The sequence below is a fragment of the Diplotaxodon limnothrissa genome, linkage group LG8 (genome assembly GCF_057381915.1).
Source record: "Diplotaxodon limnothrissa isolate DT_005_m linkage group LG8, D_limnothrissa_male_GT1.1, whole genome shotgun sequence".
Lineage (NCBI taxonomy): Eukaryota > Metazoa > Chordata > Actinopteri > Cichliformes > Cichlidae > Diplotaxodon > Diplotaxodon limnothrissa.
Genome location: NC_140603.1, coordinates 6811625 through 6838970, shown reverse-complemented (window position 1 = coordinate 6838970; position 27346 = coordinate 6811625). Strand labels below are relative to the sequence as shown.

The following is a 27346-nucleotide window of genomic DNA, read 5'->3' as shown; positions in this document are numbered from 1 at the left end:
TCATTTTGTGTTCAGAATCAGCCTCTGCTGGTTTAGAATAATTTTAGGTTTATACAAAGAAAATCAAATTAATTTGGTAGTTTTTAATTACATTTATGAACAACTAACAAAATTTGTATGTGTTCTTTGAAAGAAGGACCTGAATCTGTTTTTTGAGTGTAGGTGGCCTCCCTTCAGCCTTTGTTTGCGATCCTCGTTTTAAAGTGCCAGCTGTGAAATAAAGTTTTGGGTCTTAGCTTGCGTGGCAGTGTTTTATTTTCGGCTCTCTGACTTATAATTGTGAATATTACAATATAAGCTCTGTTATCAGCTCCAATAACAGCTCTATTATCCCAACAAACAATGAAAAATAAATAAATATATTGTGTATTACTAAGTCCGTAAATTTTACACGAATCGTTCAATGATTACTTGGTCATGAATGCTTGAGCTTTGACAAAGAATCGCACACTTGTTGGAAAGTGACGCAAACAGAAGCCAGCGCGAGACCACAGGAGAAGCGGGAGTTGCGCTACAGTCTCGAGCTACAAAAACAGTGATAGTGCGTTAAGTTGAGACAAAGTCCAGCAGTTTTTCAGCTCGAAGCTCTCAGAGCTGTTTTCAGTGAGCTGCTTCTGCTTGTTGAAGCATGACTGAGACAGAGTTATACACGCTGTACAAAGGCGTCTATGTGCCTTCAAGTCTCCATCCGCCCGAGAGCCTCAGGTACTACGAGGAGTTTGCGTTTCGTCCGGATGACATCCTTATTGTAACGTACCCCAAGTCTGGTGAGTGATCGCGGTTCGACTGCAAATGGTTTCTTTTATGCTAAAGAGGGGTTTGTTTCAGTAGGCTGGAAGAGGATTTTTCAACCTGTCGTTTTCTTATTATAAGCAGCAATAACACTATATAATCGTCCTGGCGTTGGTCTAACACGTCGTTTAAAACAAGGATTGCTCTTAGTTTCCATTTTATGCGACCACGTTAATGGTATGTATTTAGCATTAAATTTCATTGTGGGGTTTATTTTAAATGTGGGAACCTTGTTGGAAAGCTCTCATCCCCGACTGTCCGTTGAGTCTCCGGCAGAAACAGGTCTGTCAATGCCCGGCGTCTAAATATATGCAATTCACTCCAAACCTGAGAACCTCATTTCTCTGGATCACCAGTGACCGTCTGCCACAAAGTTATTGACGATGCTTCCATGTATATTTATGCCTAATGTCTTTGAGTTGACTACAGTCTATAGAAGCAATGTATGAGGGTTATAAAATACATAAATTACCTGTTTTATACACTGTTAGAAAAAGCATCTTGAAAAAATGGTAATATTCCGGCAGCTGGGGCGCCAAAATACGACCGTATAATTACAGAAAATAACTCCCGCATAAAAATACGGTTATTTCCAGTAATGAAAATACAATTAGTTGCGCTAATTTGACATGGGATTCTGCCTTTTCCAAGTGCTTTTAGACATTAAATTAGGAACATTTTTACGTGATCAAACAATGAAATTACCTATAAACAAGGTCACTGAATGTGGAAATATGAATCATAATACGTAAATGTACAGAAATCTACAGTTAACAGTTGGTTTAAATAATAATTGATTGCATGCCCTGGGACAGACTGACAGAGGCGAGGCTGCCATCACTAGTAGGCGGTAGGTGAAGAGTCTTGACCACGGACACAACGACGGAGAGTGTCCGAGCCGGGGCGTGAACCGGCAATCTTCTGATCACAAGGCGAACTGCCAACTCTTGAGCCCCGAACGCCCTAACTAGTAATGATAATAATACTTATGTGATGAAACACAAGCTTATAGGGATCGTGTTATATACTTTTCCATAGCATTACATTTGAATTCAACAGTTCAATCTTTCAAATAACGGACAGATATTTGTGAGATCATGATACATTTGTGAATGTATTTTAACAATCTAAATATGCATATGCACAGACAGATACATTTAATAATCATAACTGTTGTGATATTTTGATACCACGGTAGCATTTACAGGATATTGCTTTATAGTGAAAACTGTTACTCAATAAGGCCCATTTACTAGTTGTTTTTCTCTTTCTCTCTGACCCAAGAATTGATGTGTAAGACTCACAGGCTGGTACCCCAAGGTCGAAAATACCACAGAGACGAGACGACTTCCTTACTCCCATCCTCCCTTCCTTATCTTTTAGAAAAGAGCTTGTTAAAAAGCCAGGTGGTTTGTTTCAGAATTCACTAATGAAAGAACTCTGTATTCTATGTCTAGGAGTGTATTTTGCTGGGATGATCATAAATTGTAGCTGAAGAGAGAAACTACACAAAGGATACTTCTTTGCTCACAAGGCAGGAAGACGTTTCCTTATTTGGTCTGTACCGGTTTGAACTGAGAATCTGCTGACACACGAACCTTTTTCCTCTATATAAGCTGTTGTATGATAAATAAACCTCTGAGTCAGTTTGGAATGACACCTAGAACGGTCTCCGTGTCTTCTTGTTCTTCTGAACTGCTCCCGGTACTCCGGCCGGTACCGTGATTGCCCGTTGATCATGCATGAGAATATTTTAATTTTGTTATATGTTAAAGGATGAACTCTGCTTATTGGTGCCCACGCTTTAGGAGGAAACTCGATCTATGACAGAGATTTCCTTCAATGACAATTATGTTGTATTACATTACAGTGATTTAACGTTAATTTACATTCAAAATGTGAAGTCAAAGTCTATTTACGTAACTTTAATGATGTTCTAGAAGAACAGAACATTACTGTAAAATGCAGTAAAATACCTTCATATTAGGGTTTTTTCCTACGGTCGCAGCCATACCCGCGACCTTGTTGTTAGTTCACATTCATTGGCCGATGCTTAGCGTCATGTTATTTATATTAATTGCAATTCCTACCTCTACATTTCTTTTTCAAAATATATAATTAGCACAGCGCGTCCGTGCAATGTTTTACATTGTGGCATGCAGAGAAATCTTAACCCCAAGCTGGTAGGGGAGCTCTTTATTAAAACACTTGTGGTGCAATGTGCCTCAAGGTTCAACAACAGCACAACAGAAGTCACTCATGGTACAGCACTCTCTCTACAAAACAACTGTCAGTGACGCTGCACCACGGCGTAAACACAACATTCAAGATAACAGTTTAAAGTAACGTAACCATAAACAATGAAACAAGAACATCTAAACAGCAGCACATGTCCCAAAGCATGATGGGAGACACTTCTGGATGTATTTTTACGATCTAAATATGCATATGTACAAAAAAATTTATTTAACAAACAAGTAAATTGTGTTTTATTACATTTACAGTGATGTTATGTTATTTTACATTTGACGTGTCAGATCACAGTCTACTTATGTAAATGTAATGATGTTCTAGAAAAACAGTACACAACTGTAAACTACACAGTAAAATAATTTGACATTACTATTTTTTGGAACAGTGTAATACAGTTACCGTGGCACAGAGCAGCTGTACCTGTATTAGTGCATTATACCTGCATCCTTTCTTCATGTTATGTACAAATCCCTCGTAAAAATAATTTTAGTACATTCTATTTATCAAGATGAGCAATAACATAAAAAAAATCACAGAATCGCTTTTTGGCTGGTATTTCTGAAGAGACGGACCCTATATACCCTATGAATGTGCTGTGTGGTACTAAGGCTCAAAAATGTCTTCTGGCACTTTTCTTTATGTTTTTGTTAAAGGTGCTGTGACAATAGATATGACTTTACATGCTACTTTCCCTTTTAACACAATGAATCACGTCCGGTTGATTTTTAGTCATAAAGCCACAGACAGCAGAGCTTTTCTACCAGCAGCTGGGGGTGGCTGTACCTCAGCTAGTAGAGCAGGTCACCTAATGATCAGAAGGTTGGTGGTTTGATCCCCGGCTCCTCCAGTCTGCATATCAAGTATCCATAGGCAAGATGTTAACTCCTGCTAACTAACCAGTTGCTCTCTGATGCGTCCATCAGTGTGAATGTAGTTAGAGTGCTTGTGAGAATAGGTGAATGTAGTATGTTGTATAGAGTGCTTTGAGCACTCTTGGGGAGTACGATATAAGAATCAGTGTATTTACAACTTAAAATGTGATGTTCAGTACCAGAATGGTGTTTTTTACTTGCAAAAACAGAGGAATACAAGTGAAGTTTTATTAGAGTTTGGACATATTTTCTACAAAGTATTTGTGAACACCAAAAACAATCAGCAGGCGATGGATGGATTTAAAAGGACAGACAGGAAGTGGACTAGATCAGCTCTGTCTTAGACAGGGACTTTAGCTTGGATAAAATTAAAAAAGTTAAATAAATACAGTGCTAACTGAAGAAAATGGATGGCTTATTGTAGTTTTAGTTTAAGCTTTCTCATTATTACAAGAGAAGAATGCATATTTAGGGAACTGTGTACAACTGGTTCATTGTCAAGCCAGCATTCAGTTTTGCTAGAATGGCAGGACAGATCTGAGCAGCACAAACGAAACTTTTTGCAGCACAAACCAGCACAAATGTTTGACATCAACTTTTTTAAATTTGACACTCAAGTTTGCCAGTGTCATGAAATGAGGTGAGCGAGTTTCTGCTGACTACTGTGGGCCTATAGTAAATATTTGAATACTGCATTAAGCTCGCTTTGTACAGAAAGATCTTTTAGTAACAGACTCGTGAGTAGAACATAAAATGCCCACAGACTGTCCGGACCATACTATGCACAATCACAAGGTAAGGCAAACAAGTGAAACATATATCTGGTCTACTACATTAAGGTGAAAGATTCTGGAACTCGCTCATTTCTAAACCCTGGTTATTGTCACGGTTCTGGGTCTGGGGACGCAGGGTTTATGTTTTCTGGTTTTTGAATATTCTTTGATTTAGTGTTATTCATGTAATAGTCTTTGTATTTCTTGTTTCTTAGTTATTTTCTGTAGTTTCTATGATTTAGGTTGTGTTTATGCCTTTGCTGTATTCCACATTTCATATCTAGTCACCCTTTTCTCTATGTTCATGCAGCTCCTCTGTCCAGACTATGTTCCCTCCTTCTCCCTAGTCAGTCATATCTCCTGGTCTCAGTGTCAAATCCACGTCATACGTTCACACCGATCATGCTATGACAGTGTGAACGGCACAAATCCGATATTTTCAAATCCGATCTGGGTCACTTATGTGGTACTGAATCCGATACATATCCGATGTTTCAGAAAGCGACTGCTGTTTGAACGGTCAAGTCGCATTAAATCCGTCTTTTACGTCACTGACACGAGACAGACGCCAATTATCAGCGCCGGAGAAGCGCCCGATAAGACATCGTGAACGCTTCCTGGCCATCCGGTGAAACTGCTGGGAAGACAACGTTGGAGAAACGTGAACATTTTATTTGTACTGTATAATCTGCAGATTCTGACAGAAATCTGCAACTATCCTTTGAAGCACCGCTCCTCTAAAACAGCAATAAGGATAATTATTAGGTTATTTACATTATTATGGAAATAACAAAATTGGGAAACGTGAAGTCCGAAGTATTTATATTAAGGGCCATCAGTCAAACAATAGTTTGCTCTGGGTCTAAACAGAGCGCGTTGTGTGTGACGTCTTCTTTTGCGCATGCGGGCCGCTTTGAGCGTTCACACTAGAGCGCGTTTGCTGTCGCATTTTATTTGTAGTGTCAACAAGCAGACAAAAAAATCGGATTTGATCAAAAAATCGGAATTGAGCATTAAGACCTGCAGTGTGAACGTAGCTGTTACTCCCCTCGAGTCGTAATAAAGCTCAACTTGTTCCTTGTGTTTTAACTGACATTTATTTCGGACAGGAGGATTCTTCGACATGCCTTAACTTGTAATGATGTCCAACCACAGCCGATACAATGCCGTCAGAACTAAAAAGAAATACAAACTTAAATGAATATTCTTAATAAAGCCCCTAAGCATTATATATGGCGAAACATTCCAACAAAACAATCAATAAAATACACATTACACCTCACACTGCGGTAATTGCACTAGAATATCACGCAACACTAGCATATTTACATACAACGAAAATAAACAAAAGAAAACATTTACCTCATTGGCCTCACTCAAAGGGAATAAAACTTTAATCCTTACATCGTGGGGAGGTCCAAAAAAGGCACTCTTTTATTTATCTTACTATTTACTATCTTACTGTGGACGTGCAAACCTCGTGGCTCGTCTCAATTAGCTTGCTGAGTGTGCCAGCCAAAAATACCCTCTTAGCAACAACAGACGGAACTATAGAAAAGGTTCCTATCTAATTGCACAATTAGTAAAAATAACACATTTAAACATATAAATCCAATGAACAAAACATGAATTACTATTGATTTATTTCTTAATATTTCAACTACTAATTGTTTCAACCTTACATATCTAATAAAATGAACTTAAATGCGAGAGTTGCCTCTGACGGCAGCTACACTCCCACCAAATCACTTGTGATTTCCACCTATGAACTTATGAAATGTAAACTAATCTGCTTCTAATAGTGTCACAGTCTTGTGTATAGGTCTGTCAAGTAGAACTGGTTTACTCAGTCTCTTTCCATGGTCATCTAACAATGAGTCACTCATTAACAGTTGTACTTTGCGTATACATCCATCTTCACTCGGGTGTATGGCAACAACTTTGGCCAACTTCCAGTCGTTTCTTGATGCTTGGTCATCTTGTACGATCACTATGTCATTGATCTTTGCATTTCTGTTTGTTTTGTGCCACTTTTGTCTTTGTTGTAGGCTCAATAAGTACTCTTTCTTCCATCTGTGCCAAAATTCATTGGCCAAGTACTGGACTCTACGCCATCTTTTGCGAAGATACAAATCTTCCTTTACAAAGTCTCCTGGTGGTGGCAGTATTACTGACGACTTCATGGTCAACAGAAGATTAGGTGTAAGTGGCTGAGGTCCAGTAGGATCGTTGAGTAAATGTGGGGTGATAGGTCTGCTGTTAACTATCGCCATCACTTCATAAAGATAGGTTCTTAGAGATGAACTGTCCAATGATCTGGATGACTGATCCAGAATGGTTGTCAATACACTTCGGATCGTACGAATTTGCCTTTCCCAGGCTCCACCCATATGACTGGCAGAGGGAGGATTCATCACAAACTCACAGCCTAGCTGTTTCAAACTTTCCTGATCCATTTCCTTTACTGCTTCCAGAAACTCACGTCTGGCTCCAACAAAATTGGTGCCTTGATCTGATTGCAACTGACGTACATTCCCACGCAAAGCGATGAAAGAACGCAGTGAGTTTAGAAAAGCGTCGGTTGACATATCATCAAGTAGCTCTATGTGCACCGCACGAGAGCATAGACAGGTAAACAGAAGCCCGTAACGCTTCAGTTCTTTTCTTCCTTCTTTAATGTAGAATGGGCCGAAACAATCCATCCCACAATACGTGAAGGGAGGGGTGGTCTCCATTCTCTCACTTGGTAGGTTTGCCATCTTTTGCTCTTCTCCTCGACGTCTGAATTTCCTGCACTTAATACAGTTGTAGATAAAGGATGATACTGCTTGACTGCATCCTAGTATCCATATTCCGTTCGATCTCAGCTGATTTATCGTCATGCCCCGTCCTTGATGTTTCACCCGCTGATGATAGTGATCAATCAGTAACTTTGCGATATGGCAAGTCTTTGGTAAGATGACCGGGTGCTTGACGTGTGGCTGCAATGTAGAACGCTCTAATCTACCTCCCACTCTAAGAACACCCTTCTCATCCAGGAAGGGATCGAGTCGATAGAGTCTATTTGTTCTGTCCTTGGGTAGATCCTTTCGCGTTTGAAGTGCCTTGATTTCCTTGCAGAAGATTGATCTTTGTACAATGGATATGACTTTAAGCTCGGCTTCTTTCCTTTCTTCAAGGTTAGTGGCTTTATTGCTTCTCCTTTCCAAGCCCTTAAACTCTTTCACAAATCTGAGAAGTCTTGCCATAGCTTTGACCAACCTTGACCAACTGGAGAATTTCAGAAAACGTTCTGCCAAAGAATTTGTTTCTGTAGTTGTATGGAGTACAACAACTTTGCGTACTTCTGGATCCTCTGCATCAAGTTTCCCCACCGTGACTTCTTCGTGGGGAAGTTTCTCTTGCCAAAGAAAACTTGGACCACTAAACCAGTTGGAGGTAATGAGGTCTTTGGCCTTCAGTCCGCGCGAGGCATGGTCTGCTGGATTGAGATCTGATACCACAAACTTCCATTGCATCGGTTGAGTGCTTTCCTTAATACGCTGAATGCGATTTGCAACGAAAACATGGAAACGTCTCGCATCGTTGTTGATATATCCCAAGACAACTTGAGAATCTGTCCAGAAGAATTCTTGAGCATCTTCTAGCTCCAACTCTGCTTTGAGCATGTCACTAATCCGCACTGCTACAACTGCTGCAGACAGCTCCAATCTTGGCACCGTAGTAACCTTCGTGGGTGCTACTCTGGACTTGGCAAAGACAAGAGCGCAGTGGACTTGTCCTGCTTCACTGACAGCTCTCAGGTACGTACAAACACCATACCCTGAAACACTTGCGTCTGAGAAATGGTGAAGCTCGTACTTCTGAACTGTTTGAAAATCTTTTGGCACGTAACATCTGTCAATTTTGACATCTGCTAGATTTTTTAGATCCAACAACCAGGACTCCCACCGTGACTTCAGATCGCTTGTGAGTGGTTCGTCCCAATCTGCTTTCTCACGACACATTTGCTGTAGTATCTGCTTCCCAAGTAGAACAAAAGGTGCCACAAAGCCAAGTGGATCGTAAATAGAGGCTACTGTGGACAACACTCCTCTTCTGGAAAGTGGCTGCTCGTTCACAACTACTCGAAACTGGAAATGATCCGAGTCGATGCACCATTTGACACCTAGGGCTCTTTCAATTTGTTGCTCGCCCAGTGACAAGTCCTTTCTTACTGTTTCTGCACAATCTTCTTCCGGTAGCGAATTAAGCACTTGCTTACTGTTTGAAACAAACTTGTGAAGTCGCAAGCCTCCTGTGCTGCAAAGTTCCTTTGCTTCCTTCACCAAACGAATTGCCTCTTCTTCTGAGTGGAAACTGATAAGACCATCGTCCACATAAAAATTTCGCTCAATGAATCTTATGGTAGCTTCACTGAACTTGCCTTGACCTTGTGCAGCAATATACTTGAGACCAAAGTTCGCACAGGCAGGGGAAGAAGCAGCTCCAAACAAGTGTACGCGCATGCGATAGACAGATGGAGTAGAGTTGAAGTCTCCATTGTCCCACCACAAGAAGCGAAAGTAATTTTGATCTTCTTCTCTGACTCTGAATTGATGAAACATGCGCTCAATGTCGCACATCACTGCAACTGGACCTTTCCGAAATCGGCACAGGACCCCCACTAGAGAGTTGGTTAACTCTGGCCCTGTAAGCAGGTAGTCGTTCAAGGACACCCCTCCGTACTTTGCTGAACAATCAAACACCACTCTTATTTTGCCAGGCTTTTGAGGATGATACACTCCATGGTGTGGAATGTACCAGGCAGGGCCTTTGTCCAGGTCTACAGAGGGAACTCTTTCTGCATCACCACGCTCTATAGTCTCTCTCATGAACTCTGTGTAGTCTTTGTGGTATTGCTTGTCCTTCTCAAATCTTCTCTTCAAATTTTTGAGTCTGTGTTCTGCACAGCTCCGGTTGTTTGCCAGACTTGGTCTGTCTTCCTTAAATGGCAAAGGTAACTCACAGTGTCCATCTGCTTTCATCTTCACTCCTTCTTCCATTATGGAGATGAACCTTAAATCTTCTTGTGAGAAGTGTGAATCTTCCACCTTTCTTTCATTGAAGTCGGACTCGAGCACTTTAATTACATCTGCAGATGTGACCACCTCTTTGACTTGTGTGCGACAGACGTATTGCACTTCTTTGACCAACTGCTCAGCTGACTGATTGGGTGTCACTTCCTTGACAATGATCTTGTGGCTACATCCTATGGCATCCCCATAGTCAACACATGGATTAGCTCCTCCAACTATTGTCCAGCCAAGGTCTGTTCTTTGGGCAAAAGGTTCATTATCTTTTCCCGCCACAACTTCTCTGGGTACCAACACTTGTGAACAATTGTAACCAATGAGCAGGCCTACGTCACATTCAATCAGTGGAGCGATTTCTTCAGCCAGGTGCTCTAAGTGTGGCCACGCTCTTGCTGTCCTTTGTGTGGGAATATGACTCAAATTCGCAGGAATAAACTCTCTTGTGTATGTCACAGGAAGAGGAATTCTCCTTGAAGAAGAGAAACCTCTGACCTGTAACCCAGACAGCCTTTGACTTGGTACTAAAGTGTCTTTAGAAGACATTGTCGAGAGCTTTAACTGCACACATTCCTTCTCTGCATCCAGAGCATCTGCCTTTTCCTTCAAGACGAATGTCGTGTCACTTTGGCTATCAAGAAGAGCATAGAGAAGAATCTCATGTTCAGGATTGCTTGTTGTGGATAACCAAACTGGAATGATTGTAGATGTGAGATTACTTCTGTCACTTTGAATCACACGGTTTGATATTGCTTCACTTGGTGCTTCCTTGGGTTTGGTTTCTCTACTCTCTTTATTGCCTTCCATCTCTTTCATTTGTGGTTCCTTGTCACTTTCCTTTTCTTTCCTTTTCTTTGAGGTTTTGTCTCGTTCCTCATGCAAACATGTCGGGTGTTTCCCTTTACATGTGTCACACATCTTTCTCCTTTCACATTTCTTTGATTGGTGTCCAAAGCCTAGACATCCAAAGCACAGTCCCTTAGTTTGCACAAACTTGACTCTTTCACTCAAGACCTTGTCCATAAACTTCCTACATGTGTGAATGCTATGATTTGGGTTTTCACAAAACACACATTTTTTTGTGTTGGACGTCTCTTCTGCAGCACTCACTAGCACCTTTGCTCCAACACTTCTTGTCTTGAAAGATTTCATTTTCTCTGAGTCACCTGCTTTGAGTGCATGAAGCGATGTTACTGGATTGCACGCAATCTTGGCTTCTCTCGCAATGAAGTCAACAAAGTGGCTAAATGTTGGAAAAGAACCATCTTGTTCTTCAATTTCAATGACCTTTCGATTCCATCTTGCTGACAACCAATCAGGTAGCTTGCTTAGCATTCTCTGATTCTCATTGCAGTCATTCAAAACTTCAAGACCTTTAACCTGAAGCATGGCCGCTTCACATCCTCTGAGAAAATCTGAAAATTCTCGAAGTTCAACGCTATCCTTGTTCCCAATCCTTGGCCATGATGTCAACTTATCTCTGAAAGCTTTGGTGATTACAAATGAACTTCCATATCTTTCCTCCAAAATGTTCCATGCTGAGTAATAAGCACGCTCTGTTCCCAACAGAAAATAACTCTCAACAGCCTTTCTCGCCGGTCCTCCAACATACTTGTGAAGATAGTAAATCTTTTCATTCACTGGGATGTTCTTTCTGTCTATCAGCATTTGAAACGACATTTTCCAATCCTTGTACTTGAGAGGATCTCCGTTGAAGACTGTAGGTTCTGGTACTGGTAGGCGACTTATGTGAATGGACTCAGCTAGAGCTTGGGCCAATGTTGTGGTACTATCTTCCTGTTTGCTTTCTCTTGGTTGTGACCTTAAGTTGGCTTGTGGCATATCAAACGGCTCTGCATTTGCATTAAGTTGCGAATGTGCAAACTGATTCATCGGTTTAGCTGTGACATTTCTCCGTTTGCTCCTTTCGTGCAGAAGGTCTGATATTTCTTCATCTGAGCTTCCTTCGTCATTGTACACTTTCAAACGTGCTTTAGCAGCATTCATTCTCTTTACTGTTTCTAGCCTTTCAAGCTCTCTTCGCTTTTGCTCTAAGGCCTTCTGTTTCTCAGCATTCTCTGCTTCAAGGATTTCAAGTGCCTTTCTTTCACTTTCCAGTTCCTCCATAATCTTCAGAGTTGCTTCAGTAGCCGCAAGCTCTGCAGCTGCTTCTTGCCTCTTTACAGACAACTTACTTGAGCTTCTTGATTGCCTGCTATTCGAACCTTTGGATCTTTGAGAGGCGGCAGAATTGAATGCTGATCCTATATCACTCCAGTGAACCAATCTCTCAGAAAGTTCTTCGTCTTCTTCTGCTGCTAATTTTTCTTGAGCTAGCTTTATCATCTTTTGAGAAACCGCATCACAGGTGTCCACTCTGCGGCGAGTGTCTGCATCAGGAGTTTCATGATTGCGCAGTTCATCATAAACTTGTTTCACTTCTGCCGATGTATGTTCAACTCGGCCGATAAGCTCTTTAAGTTTTGCACTAACAGGTTCTTCAAGTGCCCTTTTGCCTTGTTTTGCAACAACTTTCCACATTTCATAACTGACTTTGAAGCGAGCTTGAAGCTTGTTCACCTTTTCATCATGTAGTGCTTGGCCCCTTTCAGTGAACTTCTTAACTCTTTGACTTTTCCTCAAACTCCCTTCTTTAGTAGCTTTACTTGTGCATGGTTCTGGCAAACTTTCTTGCTCTTCAAAAGCTTCTTGCTGCTCCACAGCTTCAGTGTCACAGCCTTCTTGCTCCATGTCACAGACAGTCAAAGGTATTGTACTACACTCAAGTCACCTAGGTCAACTTAAATACGTGAATAGTCACCTTATGAAGCACCTAGGACCTTAAATTGCTTTACTTTAAAGAGTCAACTTAAACATATGTCACAAACTCTTAAACCAAAATAGTAAATTGCTCTTCACTTGTAGTACAACAGAAAATAACCTTCAATGTCAAACAAAATACTATAATGTGACCTTTAAATATCTAATGCAGTCTTAAAAATAAGCAAACCCTTATAATCAACTTAAACGTACCTTAATTACAGTTACTTAGCATAAACAACAATAACATGAGCTTAAACTTTTACTCCAAACCACCACACTTCCACTTTCATTGCTTGACAGAGTCCCTTTAAGATGAGCTAAAGAAATCTACTCTCCACATTTAACTTGTATAAACGTGTTACTTCTTTGTAGCTTAACCAAGCTGCACCGCTGGACTCTGGTTGCTTTATGAGATGTCTGTGTGTGTGTTTGAGCGTCTTTGATGCGTGAGAGAGACGCGAGCTTAATCACGTGACCCGGCGCGCTGTCGGCTCCGCTCCGCTCCCACTCGGCTCAGCTCCGCTCCCGCTCGGCTCCGCTGCGGCAGACCTCTTTCTCCTTCTCTCTCCTCCAGCACGAAGCAGGCTGAGTTCTGACTGTTACTCCCCTCGAGTCGTAATAAAGCTCAACTTGTTCCTTGTGTTTTAACTGACATTTATTTCGGACAGGAGGATTCTTCGACATGCCTTAACTTGTAATGATGTCCAACCACAGCCGATACAATGCCGTCAGAACTAAAAAGAAATACAAACTTAAATGAATATTCTTAATAAAGCCCCTAAGCATTATATATGGCGAAACATTCCAACAAAACAATCAATAAAATACACATTACACCTCACACTGCGGTAATTGCACTAGAATATCACGCAACACTAGCATATTTACATACAACGAAAATAAACAAAAGAAAACATTTACCTCATTGGCCTCACTCAAAGGGAATAAAACTTTAATCCTTACATCGTGGGGAGGTCCAAAAAAGGCACTCTTTTATTTATCTTACTATTTACTATCTTACTGTGGACGTGCAAACCTCGTGGCTCGTCTCAATTAGCTTGCTGAGTGTGCCAGCCAAAAATACCCTCTTAGCAACAACAGACGGAACTATAGAAAAGGTTCCTATCTAATTGCACAATTAGTAAAAATAACACATTTAAACATATAAATCCAATGAACAAAACATGAATTACTATTGATTTATTTCTTAATATTTCAACTACTAATTGTTTCAACCTTACATATCTAATAAAATGAACTTAAATGCGAGAGTTGCCTCTGACGGCAGCTACAGTAGCCTTAGTCTGTCTCATGTTTCCTGGATTATTTTGATAGGTCCTTGTGTAGTGCTTGCTTAGTGTGTTTAGGTTTGCTTCCTCCCTGTCTCGTTATGTTTGAGTACTCCCAGCTGTGCTGTCCTCCCGTGTCTCATTCCCTCATTATCCCTTTGTGTATTTAAGCCATTTGTCTTCCTCTGTTTGCTGCCGGATTATCTGCGTATCTCCCCTTGTGTTTCTATGTCTCGCGTTTCCCATTCTCCAGGTTTCCATGTCTCAGGTGCTCAGGTCTTTAGTTTCTTTGTACTTGTTTTTAAGGTTTCTCCCAGTTTAGGTTTCGCTAATTTAGTCATTGTCACATTTGGCTTTGTTTGACTTCTGCTCCGCCATAACAAAGGCTCACTTTCAGTTCAAGTTCTGTTCCATCTCCAATGCTTGCGTTTGGGTCCTCTCACTCATAAGGAATACCGTCGTGGTCATAAAGATTGTAGCTAGCCGGCTACAAAGCCTGGTTTCCGGCTTCCTCTTTGTAGTGGACTTTCTCCGACCTTTGATTACGTTTCTCCTGAGCCTGGAAATTTAAAGTCTGTGTTTTCAGAAACAGAATCATCTGCTCTAAGGACTTAAAGAACTGTGTTACTCCCACTCCTCCCTGTGCTCACTCCTCCCTGGTCTGGAATAATAATTCCAAAGATTGTTTATTCTGAGACTGCGTGACTGTGAAACTGGGCTCCTCAGAAACTGAAACTCCCCTCAGAGGCTGAGCCTGTGACCTCAGCTGGCTCTGCACTCCTGGAGGCAGTGCAGCCTTCTTCTCCTCCTCCGTCAGCTGGGAGCTAGGCGAGTTCATCCAGCCAGCCATCCCGATCAGATTGCATGGGCTGCGCAGCCCCAGCTGCTGCATCCTGAGCCAGCTGTGTGCCCTGCACAGCTCCAGATAGCTCTGCTTCAGCCAGAGGTTTCTGCACCTGCTGGCCCTGTTTCGCCTCAGCCGAGCCCCTGCAGCCTCCTGTTTCAGCTGGAGGCTCACATGAGCCCGCTCAGCCATTGCCTGCCTCAAGTCGCACCATACAGTTTATACCACAACAATAAAATGTATTATTATGACTATCTTCTTCAGTCCTGCTGTCTCCCTGCCGGATCTTCTCCTCTTTCCGTCCTCGTCTGACCTCACCTCGTATCTGCTCCTCTTCCTGCAATAACAGAAGACGCCTCCCTGACTAGCCTTGATTATTAATATTATGCTACTGATTCTATTTATTATTTAAGTTTGGGAAATTCTGTTCGGACACCCTCAGCCCAGTATGATGTGTAAGCGTGTTGCAAAAACCCTCTGCACTCTACATGTTAATCAAGATAATTCAATTCAGTCGAACCGCTGAGCTCGAATATTGGGAGGCCCAAATAAAAGCTAAATCAAAACATGAGATTGTTTCTTTTTTGTAGGTACGACATGGATGCAGGAGATGCTCCCTCTCATCATCAGCGGAGGGGATCCGGCCTCCGTTGAGACTCTCCACAACTGGGACCGTGTTCCATGGCTGGAGGAGAATCGAGCCCTCACCCTCAACCTTGAAAAGAGGCCGTCTCCACGCATGTTTACAACTCACTTCCACTACAGCATGATGCCGCCATCCTTCTTTGAAGTTAAACCAAAGGTAGGTCTGCCACATAGTTTGGTTTGTGGGTCATTAAAGCTGTTAATTCAAATGTGAAATGGGATGTTTTATGGGTCTCTTTAATTCCTGCTATAGAGTAGCAGCTTCTCCTCCTTAATAATAAATAATTGGCATAGATATGCTGGGATTCATCCAGGCATAATCTAAATTGAGTGGTTTAAAACATGAATGTAGCACAGGCAGCCAACATAATACTTGTAAAAGACATGTAGCCAACAGCCCCTAATATTAGCCTGATAAAACACTGAGTATACAACTTGTCGGAGAAAAATGTGAAAGTCTTTGTCAGGTTTCCTCCGCACAGAAAACTGATGTGGAAAGAAAATGAAGTAACTGAAAGAACATTACAACACAATTTAAAAGACACAACAACAAGAACAGAGGATTTGTCATTACTCACCACTGACAGCTTCTTATGAGACCTCAGGCTATTACTTAGTAGTTCCTATAAGAAATACAGGGTTTGTATTCTGCTGTGCCTGTGTCCAAGTGTCTGGCATGGCAAAGTAAGCAACCATACAAAAAAAATCACCAGTGAGAAGGTCTATGATTGCATGTGAAGGACAGGTTATGAACTCAAAGTGCTTTGTCTGTGTAATACATACATTGTAGTTTTATTTGGTCATAGAGCTACAAACTTAAATGTTGAATGTTTAAAGTGAAGTAATGATTTGTCATTACTCCAGGTCATCTATGTCATGAGGAACCCCAAAGATGTGTTTACGTCTGCTTTTCACTATTTCGGGTCAACTTCGTTCCTGGTGAAACCAGGCCCACAGAGCGAGTTCCTCCAGAAGTTCCTAGATGGAGAAGGTTGTTCTTTTTTTTTTACTCTGTATTAGAACAGCAGGTGACATTTAGCCTTTTATTCAGTTGTATTTTACAACTGGTAACAAGAGGAATAAGGATTGATGAAGTTGAACCATTAATGCAGAGACGTTTGCTATTGTATTCATAATAACTCAAAGGGAATCTTTTCTTTTTCTTTCAGTTATATTTGGTTCCTGGTTTGACCATGTGAAGGGTTGGCTCAATGCTAAAGATAAGGAGTCCATCATGTACATCTCCTATGAAGAACTTTTAAAGGTGAGAACAACTGCAAATGCTTTCCAAATAATTTAAACACGAAAAAAAGAGTCAAACACTGAGATTCGTGGTAAGAACATGAGCTGAACGGTGTTTGTCTGCACGGTGCAGGACCTGAAGGACTCTGTGGCCAGAATCGCTCAGTTCATGGAGAAATCTCTGGATACTGGAGTAATAGAGAAGATAGCAGACCGATGCTTGTTCAAGAACATGAAGAAAAACAGCATGTCGAACTACTCGGCTGTTCCTAAAGAAATCATGGACCAGAGCAAGTCTGAATTCCTCAGGAAAGGTGTGTTTTTGTAATACTACTGAGAATGGTTACCGCACCCAACCCCTCTCCCCCCGTCAAACCCCCCCGAAGTATGTTGGTTTTGAAGCTGTACTGTATGGTGAAATAGCATGAGTTATATCTCTTATCCACCCCCCTATAACTTCGACTGGCATGTCTAAACAGGACTCTGGGAGGAGGTGAATGTGGATGTAGGTTTTAAAATGAAAGTATGCAGGCAGGAAAATGTTGGAGTACCTTGGATTATTGGTAATTTTTTTTGTCCTTGTGTTCCTCCTTTGCATCACCGACCCAGCGCTCTTTTATCAGACTTTTAAAGGTTCTAATTGGTGCAGAAAAAGTTTTGACTCTGTGTTTGCACCTGGACGTGATACCTAGGTTTTAGAAATGAACCAAGAACTTTCTAAATGATCACCTGAGATAGGGTTTGGATTTTTAGCTTATAAGCCTGGTAATAGTACGTAAGGAACTGAGAAAAACTGTAACAGAATTTTACATTTACAACCTAAAATAATAGACACAACAGTTCCTTCAATTTAGGTTTAATTCTTCTCTGTGTGTTGTGTTTCAGGAATTGCTGGAGACTGGAAGAATCAGCTAACAGAGGCAGAAGCAGAATGCTTTGATGCTGTTTACAAAGACAAAATGAAAGATGTCAAATATAAATTTGTTTGGGATTAAAAGACTAAATGAAAGTCATTTCATCATAGAATTAGAGAAACAAAGTAGAGCATTAAATGGTTTGTTGATATGTATTCATGACGTAATTTCGTAGTTATCAACATAAAACTGGTAACAGCATTCTGATTGGTGCAAAACCAAAATCAGCTCTGTTTAAGTGAAACCCTGGTGGAGTGAGGGAGTTGTCAGGGTCGATGTCAGTGATGATGTTGAAAGAGTCCGCGAAATAATTTTCCACTAGGCTAGAGAACTGTGAAACTTAAAATATCCAATGTCACTGAATGAGAGTGGCAATAGGACCAGTAAAATGTAACATGTATTTGTTTATTCTATGCCATTTTGTTTTCTGCTTCCAAACTTTCAAATGATGTACTTTTAACTCAATACCATTTATATTAACTCTTAAGTTGCTTATTCTGCAGATTTTAAAGCATAAAATGTGATAAAAAGCTATATTGTTACAGATAAAGCTACCCCCTGATGCACAAGTAATTAAAAGCATGTGATATAAACATTCAAAAATTATGATCTAGTAATATAGTGCATATATTCTGCATAATTAAAGTATATTCTAATGCTCAAACATTTGTTCCATTACTTAAGTAGATTTATGCCTTTATTCAATATGAAACAGTTTTTACATTTGGGTGCAATGCCACTTTACATATAATACTTTTGCATACGCACACAGGTCTGCACAAGTATGCAAGTTTTCCTGTGCTGTGTGTTTTTCTGGTCAAATGCTCTGAAGTGTCACAAGGAGTTATGCTACCCTCTGTAGCTCAGATCGTACATCTTGTCTGTTAAAGTGGTCACTGTGCCAGATTAAAGCCCTAAAATCTTGCCTAAGTCATGTTTGTTAAATGTTACTACATGTACAATATTGTTAGAAAGAATGTACAAGCTAGCAGTGTATGGGACATCAATGATAACGTGGTGTAAATCATAATTGAGTTCAATGCAATGTTACATCACCAGTCATCTGAAGGCTGTTACGTCCCCTGGCTAGTCTAGGGGGTTGAAGGGACGAACATAAAGGTGGATAGAGAAGGAGGAGCCAAGATGGTAATTTTAGAAGGTTTATTTAATACTGGTGATGGGATTTGGGGTCAGACTGAGGTATAACGTCAGGGAGAGCTAAGGCCAACATAACAAACAAAACATCCCTGATGTAGAAATAAAAGAAACTTACCTAACTCCAAAGAAACAACATATACAACCTATAACCATAACCTACCTAACAACACATAAACAGGAGAAAACAGGTTGTCAAAACAAAAGGCAGCTCTCCCCTACAAGCCGTCTGAACATGAAAACAACAATGCTCATACAAGATCCAAAGGCATGCAAGCCTGCACAGGTATGGCAACCAAAATAGCCAGAAGGCACAGAAGCACAGCTCCACAGACCTTAAATAGTGCTCTGCTGATTACCAATTAGCCGGACTCTGCGCAGCATCCAATCGGGACAGAGGAGGTGGAGCCTGGACAAAACAAAGGGTTAGTAGGGAGAAGAGACATCCTCCTGGGGGATGTAACAAGGCACTTTAGATTATAAGGTAAAGATCATTCAGTATAAGACAGAAAACAGCAACAATCAGACTATCCCTTATGAAAAAGCCCTTGGAGAGAGTGGGAAGGAAGAACTATTTAAGCATGAAAATACATCTTGCAGAACCGGACTCAGTCTTCTGCCATGACGGGCTGTGAAGTGACCATAAAGACACAGAGTAAAACAAAATGTATGAGAAGATAAAACCAGTGACGGTTAATGGTGTCATACTGATTATCATGTTTGCTTTCACAGCAGTGGGATTGCTGAGCCTCACAGAAAAGAAGGTACTGTCAAGAAAGAATTAGCAGACCCAAAATGATCTGCTTCTTTAGCTTGCTATTTAACCTTCAGTAGCAAGCTGCAAACCTTAACTAAGCAATCATTATGAAGTCATTTGGGCTCATAAACCAATAAATGGTTTAGACAGGGTTTTTTTGTGTGTGGTTCTGAACAGACAGCCTTTGAAAGGTCATGCTGTAAAAGCTGGCTGTAACTGAACGCAAGATTGTTCCATAATTGTTTGTAGTTGTCTGAATCACTACTGCAAATCCTTTTTCTAATAACTAAGTGCAGGGTGGAGTTTAGAAAGAAATCTATATCTGTAAAATTCTTTCTTTGTCAAAACGTGAACTCTTTGCTCTTTCACGTGGGTGCGTAGGGAAAGAATTTACTTAAACTAATCATAAGTAACGATTATGGAATGCCTCTTTCCCCCCCATAGTTTCCACCGCTTTTCTTTTCTTGTTTCAAATGTAACAGATTGCAATCTTTGTAAATATGTAACTATTTAATGACTTAATTTTTTGTATTTCCGTTTACTCACACTTGCAAAATCTTTCCTCTGCTCCACTTAAAGTCAGAGGAAAACTACTGTGCTTTGTCCTGCAGTACACAGTCCTTTTGCTATTTTGCAAAGAACAGTTGTCCAATTAGCGCCTCATTCTATGTCACACCAGTTTTTACAGTGTAATGTCCCTGATGACACATTCTGCTTGCGTTTCAGGGTGACACTGATGTGGTTTCCATTTCCCAAACATGCAGTGAGTGTTGTCAGAAGTGTAAAAGGCTTAAAGTGTTTGATTTGTTTCAATTTAACATTTTAAAACATTAGCGATTTCTTGGTGCCGCATTGTAAAAGAAGTTTTCCACTGTTAAGACTTTGTATTAGCCAACACAAACTTAGTTAAAGTTAGAGCAGCTTTTCTTTTAATTTATTGTATAATAATACAATTATAAGCAATTCATATATTTTTCATTTGTTTTTTCCCCCCCAAAAAAATTGGCATTCGGTTGTGGAAATACTTCAGCATTCTTGAGTTGCGTAAAATTGAGCCAGAGATCATTGTAGGACTGAGCAGAAGATCAGCTGTGCCATCCCTTTATGATTTCAGTATTTTACTGAATAATTGTCCAAACAACGAAAGGGTCACAAATTAGGGCACAAACAGATTTTATTTAATTAAAAAATGAGGGAAGTCAGATCCCTCTTCCGTGGAACCAGGTCCCACTTTTGGTTCAGGAGACAGGCACCCTCTCATCTTCAAAGAAAGGCTTAAAACTTTCCTTTTTGCTAAAGCATATATTTAGGGCTGGATCTGGTGACACTGAAGCTCCCCCTGCTGGGGACATCAAGAAGCACTGTGTGTTTATAGAGCAGTCTGTGTTTAATCATTAGTTATTATTCATCTCTGGCTCTCTTCCACTCTGTCTTTTATCCTATTTTTTATCCTAATTATATTATGGCTGCCCCTCCCTGAGTGTCCCAGAGGCTTTTTTCTGTTAAAGGGGAGTTTTTCCTACCCACCACTGCCAAGGCTCATGAGGTGCTGTTTGATTGTTGGAGTCTGTTATTGTCTATTATTGAACAGTGTTAAACTTGCAGTAAAAGTTGCCTTGAGGGAACTATTGTTGCTGTTTGCTGCTATATAAATTGAACTGAAACTGAATTTGTCCAGAGTCTGTTGCTATCTGGGCAACTAATCTCACAACTGTCTGCGTCTGATCTGTTTCTCCAGATGTTTATCTTCAGTTGTTGTGACCTACACTTGGCCCTGTCAGGGGCACAGCTCAATAATTAGATTTAAAAACTAAATGCAAAATTAGTGCATCTAATGGAAATTCACATTACAAAACATTTTATATTTTATGCCACACTTGTATTTTGCCTGTAACAAAATAACAAGCCGATTAAAACGACTCTCCTATTTTTTCTCTCCTGTTTTGTGAGTTAAATATCATGGTCAGCACGGACACAAACATACAATTCCTCCATCCACTGGAAATGGGGTCTCAGAGTTGCTGATCTCAGAGTTAATCAACTCAAGAGTTTACTTTCAAACTCAAAATTTCTTGTACATGCTTCCAGGAATAGAGGACTCAAGTGCACAAGAGTGAAAGTTTAACACGTTTATTGAAGTCACAGAGTCAGACGTGGTTGAACTGGTTGAGGCACCAAACGACATTCCTACAGTAAGTGCAATGATCTTTTGACTACCAAGAGGCTTGAGTAGCAGGTGACACACCTGCATGCCAAGCTGAGACATGTTAAGCCTTTAAGAAAGTTTGTTTGACGTCTATTGGGGTGTTGTCATCGGCATTTTTAAATATTCAACCAAAGAAATGGTAAAACCTAAGTTCAACTTTACACTTTTTTTGTTTGTTGTTGTTGTTTGTATGTGTTTCTGAACTCATAAACAACTGTTTTTGTTTTGTTTTTTTATGACATACTTGTTCTTCACAGACACCCACTACAAATAGATGATTTATAGAATAGGATACTGGGGATTACACAAAATATAAAGCGTGTATTCATCAATCTCACACTGAAAAGGGAGTGTTAAAGGGGGAAAGGGGGAGGAAACGGGATCTTAAACAACTTGTTTCAGACACTAGATCAGCAGTTGCTGATAATGTCACTGTCTAACACAAAAGCTGCCCTAAGGCTACCTCACTACCTCAGAATATACATTCACACGTCTCTGAAAACTGTTTATATGTCTGTTTGGTTTTATATGTCAAACTTAGAAACAAAATAGTGACAAATTTGATTGTGAGTGATATACTATTTGTGAGTAGCTTTCGCACATGAACGCCTCTAAAGCAGAGAACGGTTTTTTACCACCTTTATCGAGCAACGTGAATGCAGCTTAGCAGTAGCTAGCTAGTCGGCCAAGATGTTAGCATGCACAATGAGTTTCGATTTAAGATTTTCTACTAAATTGGACTTTTTTAACAGTGTTAAGATTCCCTAATACAAGTGCCGCCCCGATTAATCGCTGTAACTCTTTATATTGACCGACTAATGTCATTATTATTACTTCATAATATTTCTGCTGTTAGTTTCGAATGCTAGCCAGCATAGCGCCGTTGCTAGCCATCATAAGTATCTGTCATGCTTATATCCTGCCGGACAGAGATGTTGAATGCAGGCTAAGACACACGCCCCACAACTGTAACTAAAGGGTTGTTATCGTAATAACAGGTAGATGGACAGCATTTTCACTTAGTTATTTCGTTCTAGGTTGTTGCTTCTTTTTCCACAGTATTTCGTAACAAAATAATTATTTTGAATATATGAATATAAAAGTTGCAATGCAATGACGAGGTACATTAGTGTAAAGTAGTCGTTTCTTAGTGGATGTTTTGTTCTTGTTCTCCGAAGGCTCAAAAGCACTTTCGCTGTACTAAATGACACACTGTAAACCCTGTAGTTTTACATTTGATTAGATAATGTTATAAACATGTCATTTCTGCTCTTATTAAAGAGAGCTCTGAGGACATACAGATATACTGTCTGCTTGACACTACTTGCCTAACTGCACGGGCGGTTGGAGACCTCTGTTTCAGGTAGCTGGGTAATTATCATATATCACAAGACTGGGACAAAAGTCACATGGACTCTCATAACTATTTTACTTCTGCTGAGGTAAACTAGTTAAGACTTGTTACTCTTCGTGGTTTATTGTGATGCACTGAGAAGATCGAAGCACACTGATCACTGTAAGGTATGTTCTCACTGACAGACTATACATATATATACTATTCTGTGTCAGTAAAATAGCCCCGCATTTTTGCCTATATTAAAAGCTATCCAGCCTCTAATTTCCAATATATTTCATGTTAAATTGGAGCTGTTTTAATTGTCCTTAGTTTGATATTTCATGTTAAACATATCAAGAGTTTCAGATAATGAGGTCAGTGTATGTACGAGTAATCCCTGTGTGTTTCAGACTGCTCTGTTTCACCTTTTATTGCTCTTTGCTCAGCATGATGTCATTAAGGTAATATCGCCCGTATATATTCAGTGACACACCTGCTGTTTGTGTTGTTGGTTTGTGAGGGATCTCAAGTGAGGAAAAGAGAGCTAAAAGAACTTGTTTCAGACACTGGATGAAAACGGTGTGGCTGAGATAACTGATTACTTTTTTGGACTGTGAGCTACCCCTCTATAGTTCAAGAGGGTTTTGAACGTCACAGGAGTTGAGCAACCAAACGTGACTGGCAGGAACATCTTAGGCCTCTGAAGTTTCTTGTGTGTGTTTCTGTTTCCCCACGCCTTATTATATCACCACAGGTTGACAGGAAGTAATGTAACAGACAGAGTTTAGTAAGATCAAAACTTACTGTGCTGTAAGTTTTTCAGTGCGAGCCAAATATTCTGGTTAGTTATGATGTAATTATTACATGCACAGCACAAGTATGTACATTTGTATCCAGAACTACACAGAGCTGTGATTACTTTCTGTTTCCTTTCCTTGTGTAATGGATTGTTTTGAGCCTAATCATGTCACATGGCTTATTACCCAACAGCTGATGTAAATCAGCTGAAGCAAAAGCCAGGAATGTGAAACCTAAGGCCTCATGCCCTCTTTGTTTTCTCCCCAATTTCCAGTGTCCAATCAGAGAAGAGTTTTGCTTACTTTACACTGTGTTGTCTTATAAATTCTCAGTCTTCATTAATGCTTTGACCATTTCTGGAAATGTGAGTGTGGGTACATCGCAATTAAGGACAGAGACATGACATACATGCATACATGAGCATGGCTGTTGGTTTCAGTTTCATTTCTCTTCATGCTTGAAACGAAACACAGCAGGGTGGAAGGGAAGGGAGGAGGAGGAGAGTATTTAAGCTTGAACAGGATGTTTCAGGTTCATGTCTTTGTTCAGGGAGAGATGAGTGCAGATCTTATCATTTGAAGGAACAGGTAAGATTGCTCTGATTCCAGCACTTTTGTACTATTGGCTGTATTTTATGCACACATATAACTATTATATAGTCTATATGTTTATAGAGCCTTTTGGTTTTCATAGATGATAACAGTGTAAACTCACAAACAGTAGTCATCAGCAAACACATTGTGGTTCTTTTGGATAAAACATAATCTGCTTCTGTGGTTAACATGTTCTCACTTATTGCTATTTTGATATAACTAGTGCCATTTTATTCACAGTGCTGCACATTTAGTGTTTGCCACCAGTGATAAAACATTGACTAGTGCACAGGATTAGTAGCCACAACAGTTTGATTTAGTGTTAATTTAATCTTGGACATTTGAGCATTAAAACCTGCACATTTCGCTAGTTTAATTTAAGTAAAACACATTGACACAAAGTCCTTGAAGAAGAAAAGCCAGTAGCTCAAAAGTAACTGGACAAACAACCGTCTTAACTTTAAATATAAAGGAGTGTTTTTAATACTGGTGTGAGAGTCATTAACGATCAGCCTCTTGGAAATGGGAGAGTATGTATAAAAATGGCTGTAATTCCTTAACAGTTAATTTAACTTTTGTTAAATCATTTGAATTAAATTGAAAGTCTGCACTGCATTCACACCATGGTGCTTGATTAAAATCAAATCTACCGTGGTTGTGTTCAGAGGCAAAATTATAAACAGTCTTATTGTCCAACGACTTGTGGAACTGTATGTGTGCTGTTAATTGGAAGCATCTATCTATATTTACAGAGATGGGAGTGATAGATTTCATTTCAGATCATGCGTGATCATAAATAATAAAGACCTTTAGACACCAGACATGTAAAATTTGTGTGAATATTTGGTCTATTAAAAATGTTTTTTTGGAATCACTTCTTCTTAATGCAGCCGTTCACACCAGCAGCGTAATTTCACAAGAGGAATTTATGGCATTTCTTTTTCCAAACTAAGCTAAATTTTTGCTAAATTTGGGCTGTAGCTTAAATCACACACTATTGAATATTTATTGTTGTATTTAACGGTTAAGTTCAGACATGCGATACATGCAATGAAATGCTCAAAGCAACAAAACAGTAGCTCACAGTGTTGAGTAAATACACTACGCATCTTAGAAAGTAAAGCAAACCTAAGGTGGAGGAGGAATGTTTCAAAGCAGACCTGGTGAAGATGATGTTCACCGAGGACTGAGGAATACTGCGCTGCTTTCATCACTCAACAAAAGTTCAACATTTCAGCCCTCCCCCCCCCCCCCCCCTAAATATAATTTAAAACGTGAAACATCTCCCACTTTGATTCTGATAGAAATCAGAATTTGTTTAAGTTTGCCTCTAAAACAATACTGACTTGTTTAGGTATTTAATTAAATGCTGTAATGCCTATGAGATGCATGCTTTACTTGCTACCATCTTGGTACTCGGATTCTGTGATGAACTGGTGGACACTAGTTTGTGGTGAATCTGTCTTAATATTTTTATTTTATTATTATTGTGACTATTGATTTCTTTAACTTTGTTGTTGCTGTGGCTTTAAATGGAGTGACACTTATAGGAGTAATTCTTTGGGTTCCTCTTTTGATCTGTCACATATGTCTGACCATGTTTTTGTTGTGCTGTTGTGGGTGATGGATATACATGGTAAAGTTCACATACACGATGTGTTTCAGTTGTTCTTCATCTTCTATGCAACTTCGAAATAGCTGAAGCTGTGCCAGAACTTTTCATGAGTCATTCTATGGAAAATTAGTGAGTGTCACACCCTCAGAATCAGTAAATTTTTGTCATACAATAACTTTTGCATGTCTAATCAAGATACTGAATGTTCATATGTCATACTCCAAAAAATAGTCTGAGATAGAAAAAAAGAAAAAAAAAAGAAAGAAAGTAAAGCAAACCCTTCTTAGTAAAAAGACACCTCACCTATGAATTACCTTCTCACCTTCCTCATGCATGCATCAGCTGGCAGCCACCAGCTTCAACAGCAACAGGCAATCTGCAGCAACTGTTAGTTTTGGCTGTCTGTCTTGTTATGCCAGGCAGGTATTTGGCAATGGCTTTGTAACCTTATGATAAAACAGCTGACTGCTGGGAATGTGAACATGTAAAGTTGAGTCATTCTCTGGGTTAACAAATACCTGCCTTTATTTACATATTCATTTATCATACAATCTAAAACATGGTATTGGAGAACATAAGAAGCCATTGAACTATACATCAAAATAATATAATAATTAATTATATAATTATATTTGACTATAGCCACATTTACACTGGAGCTTTCAGGGCATATGTGTTAGAGACAGATTCTAACCTTGATGTGTAAGTAATTTTAAACACCGTATAAACACACAACATGAAGAACATGCTCTCAGTGAGTTGGACATTTTTACAGTTGGCTGTAAAAATAAATTTATTAGCGATTACTTAGAGCAGTGGCGCCACCATTTCGAAACTGGTTAATAGCTGGTTAACACATTAAGTACACTGCCAAACACAGTATACACAGTAACACTAACTTCGGTCCTGTTTTTCTCACTTAAGAAACATTTCTAAACTAAGCCCCATTGTATCTCGTACTGAACTGGAGATTGTCATTGGTGCTTTCATTTCATCAAGACTGGACTACCGTAATTCACTGTTTACATGTTTAAACAAAAACTCCTTGGAGCGTCTACAGATGGTTCAAAACGCTGCAGCAAGACTTCTGACCAAAACATCTAAGTATTCACATGTGACACTGTTGCTAATACAGCTGCACTGGCTCCCCATTGAATTTAGTCCATTTCAAGATTCTGGTTCTGACTTATAGAGCTCTTCATCGACATGCTCCTGCCTACATCATTGAACTTCTACAGCCCCATGTCCCTAGCAGGTCTCTTAGGTCATGTAATCAGGGCCTACTTGTCATTCATCATACAAGGCTGAGAACTAAGGGAGACAGAGCTTTAGCCACGGTGGCTTCCAGACTGTGGAACTCTCTCCCA

General features: G+C 39.9%; 2 protein-coding genes across 3 annotated transcripts in view; both read left to right on the top strand.

The window, feature by feature from the left end:
• The first annotated feature begins 504 nt into the window (after window positions 1-504).
• Window positions 505-17921, top strand: sult2st2 (sulfotransferase family 2, cytosolic sulfotransferase 2). The gene is made up of 6 exons (XM_085360373.1): window positions 505-767; window positions 15309-15520; window positions 16228-16354; window positions 16533-16627; window positions 16739-16919; window positions 17491-17921. Exons 1-6 carry the CDS (start codon window positions 629-631, stop codon window positions 17598-17600), a joined length of 864 nt encoding a protein of 287 aa, XP_085216499.1. The 5' UTR covers window positions 505-628; the 3' UTR covers window positions 17601-17921.
• A 4836-nt stretch (window positions 17922-22757) lies between these two features.
• LOC146626189 (uncharacterized) overlaps window positions 22758-27346 on the top strand; it is a 46252-nt gene continuing 41663 nt past the window's right edge. Inside the window, exon 1 of one of the 2 annotated variants that reach the window (XM_085361197.1) lies at window positions 22758-23158. The gene's annotated coding sequence lies outside the window, so the exon portion shown is untranslated. Of the gene's footprint in view, window positions 23159-24295; window positions 24359-27346 lie in introns of those variants that run through there. The other variant, XM_085361195.1, reaches the window with a different exon arrangement.

Coding starts and splice junctions, on each gene's coding strand:
- sult2st2 (XM_085360373.1), top strand. CDS start 629: ATGACTGAGACAGAGTTATACACGCTGTACAAAGGCGTCTATGTGCCT. Junction 768..15,308: donor TGTAACGTACCCCAAGTCTG/GTGAGTGATCGC, acceptor TCTTTTTTGTAG/GTACGACATGGATGCAGGAG. Junction 16,628..16,738: donor CCTATGAAGAACTTTTAAAG/GTGAGAACAACT, acceptor TGCACGGTGCAG/GACCTGAAGGACTCTGTGGC.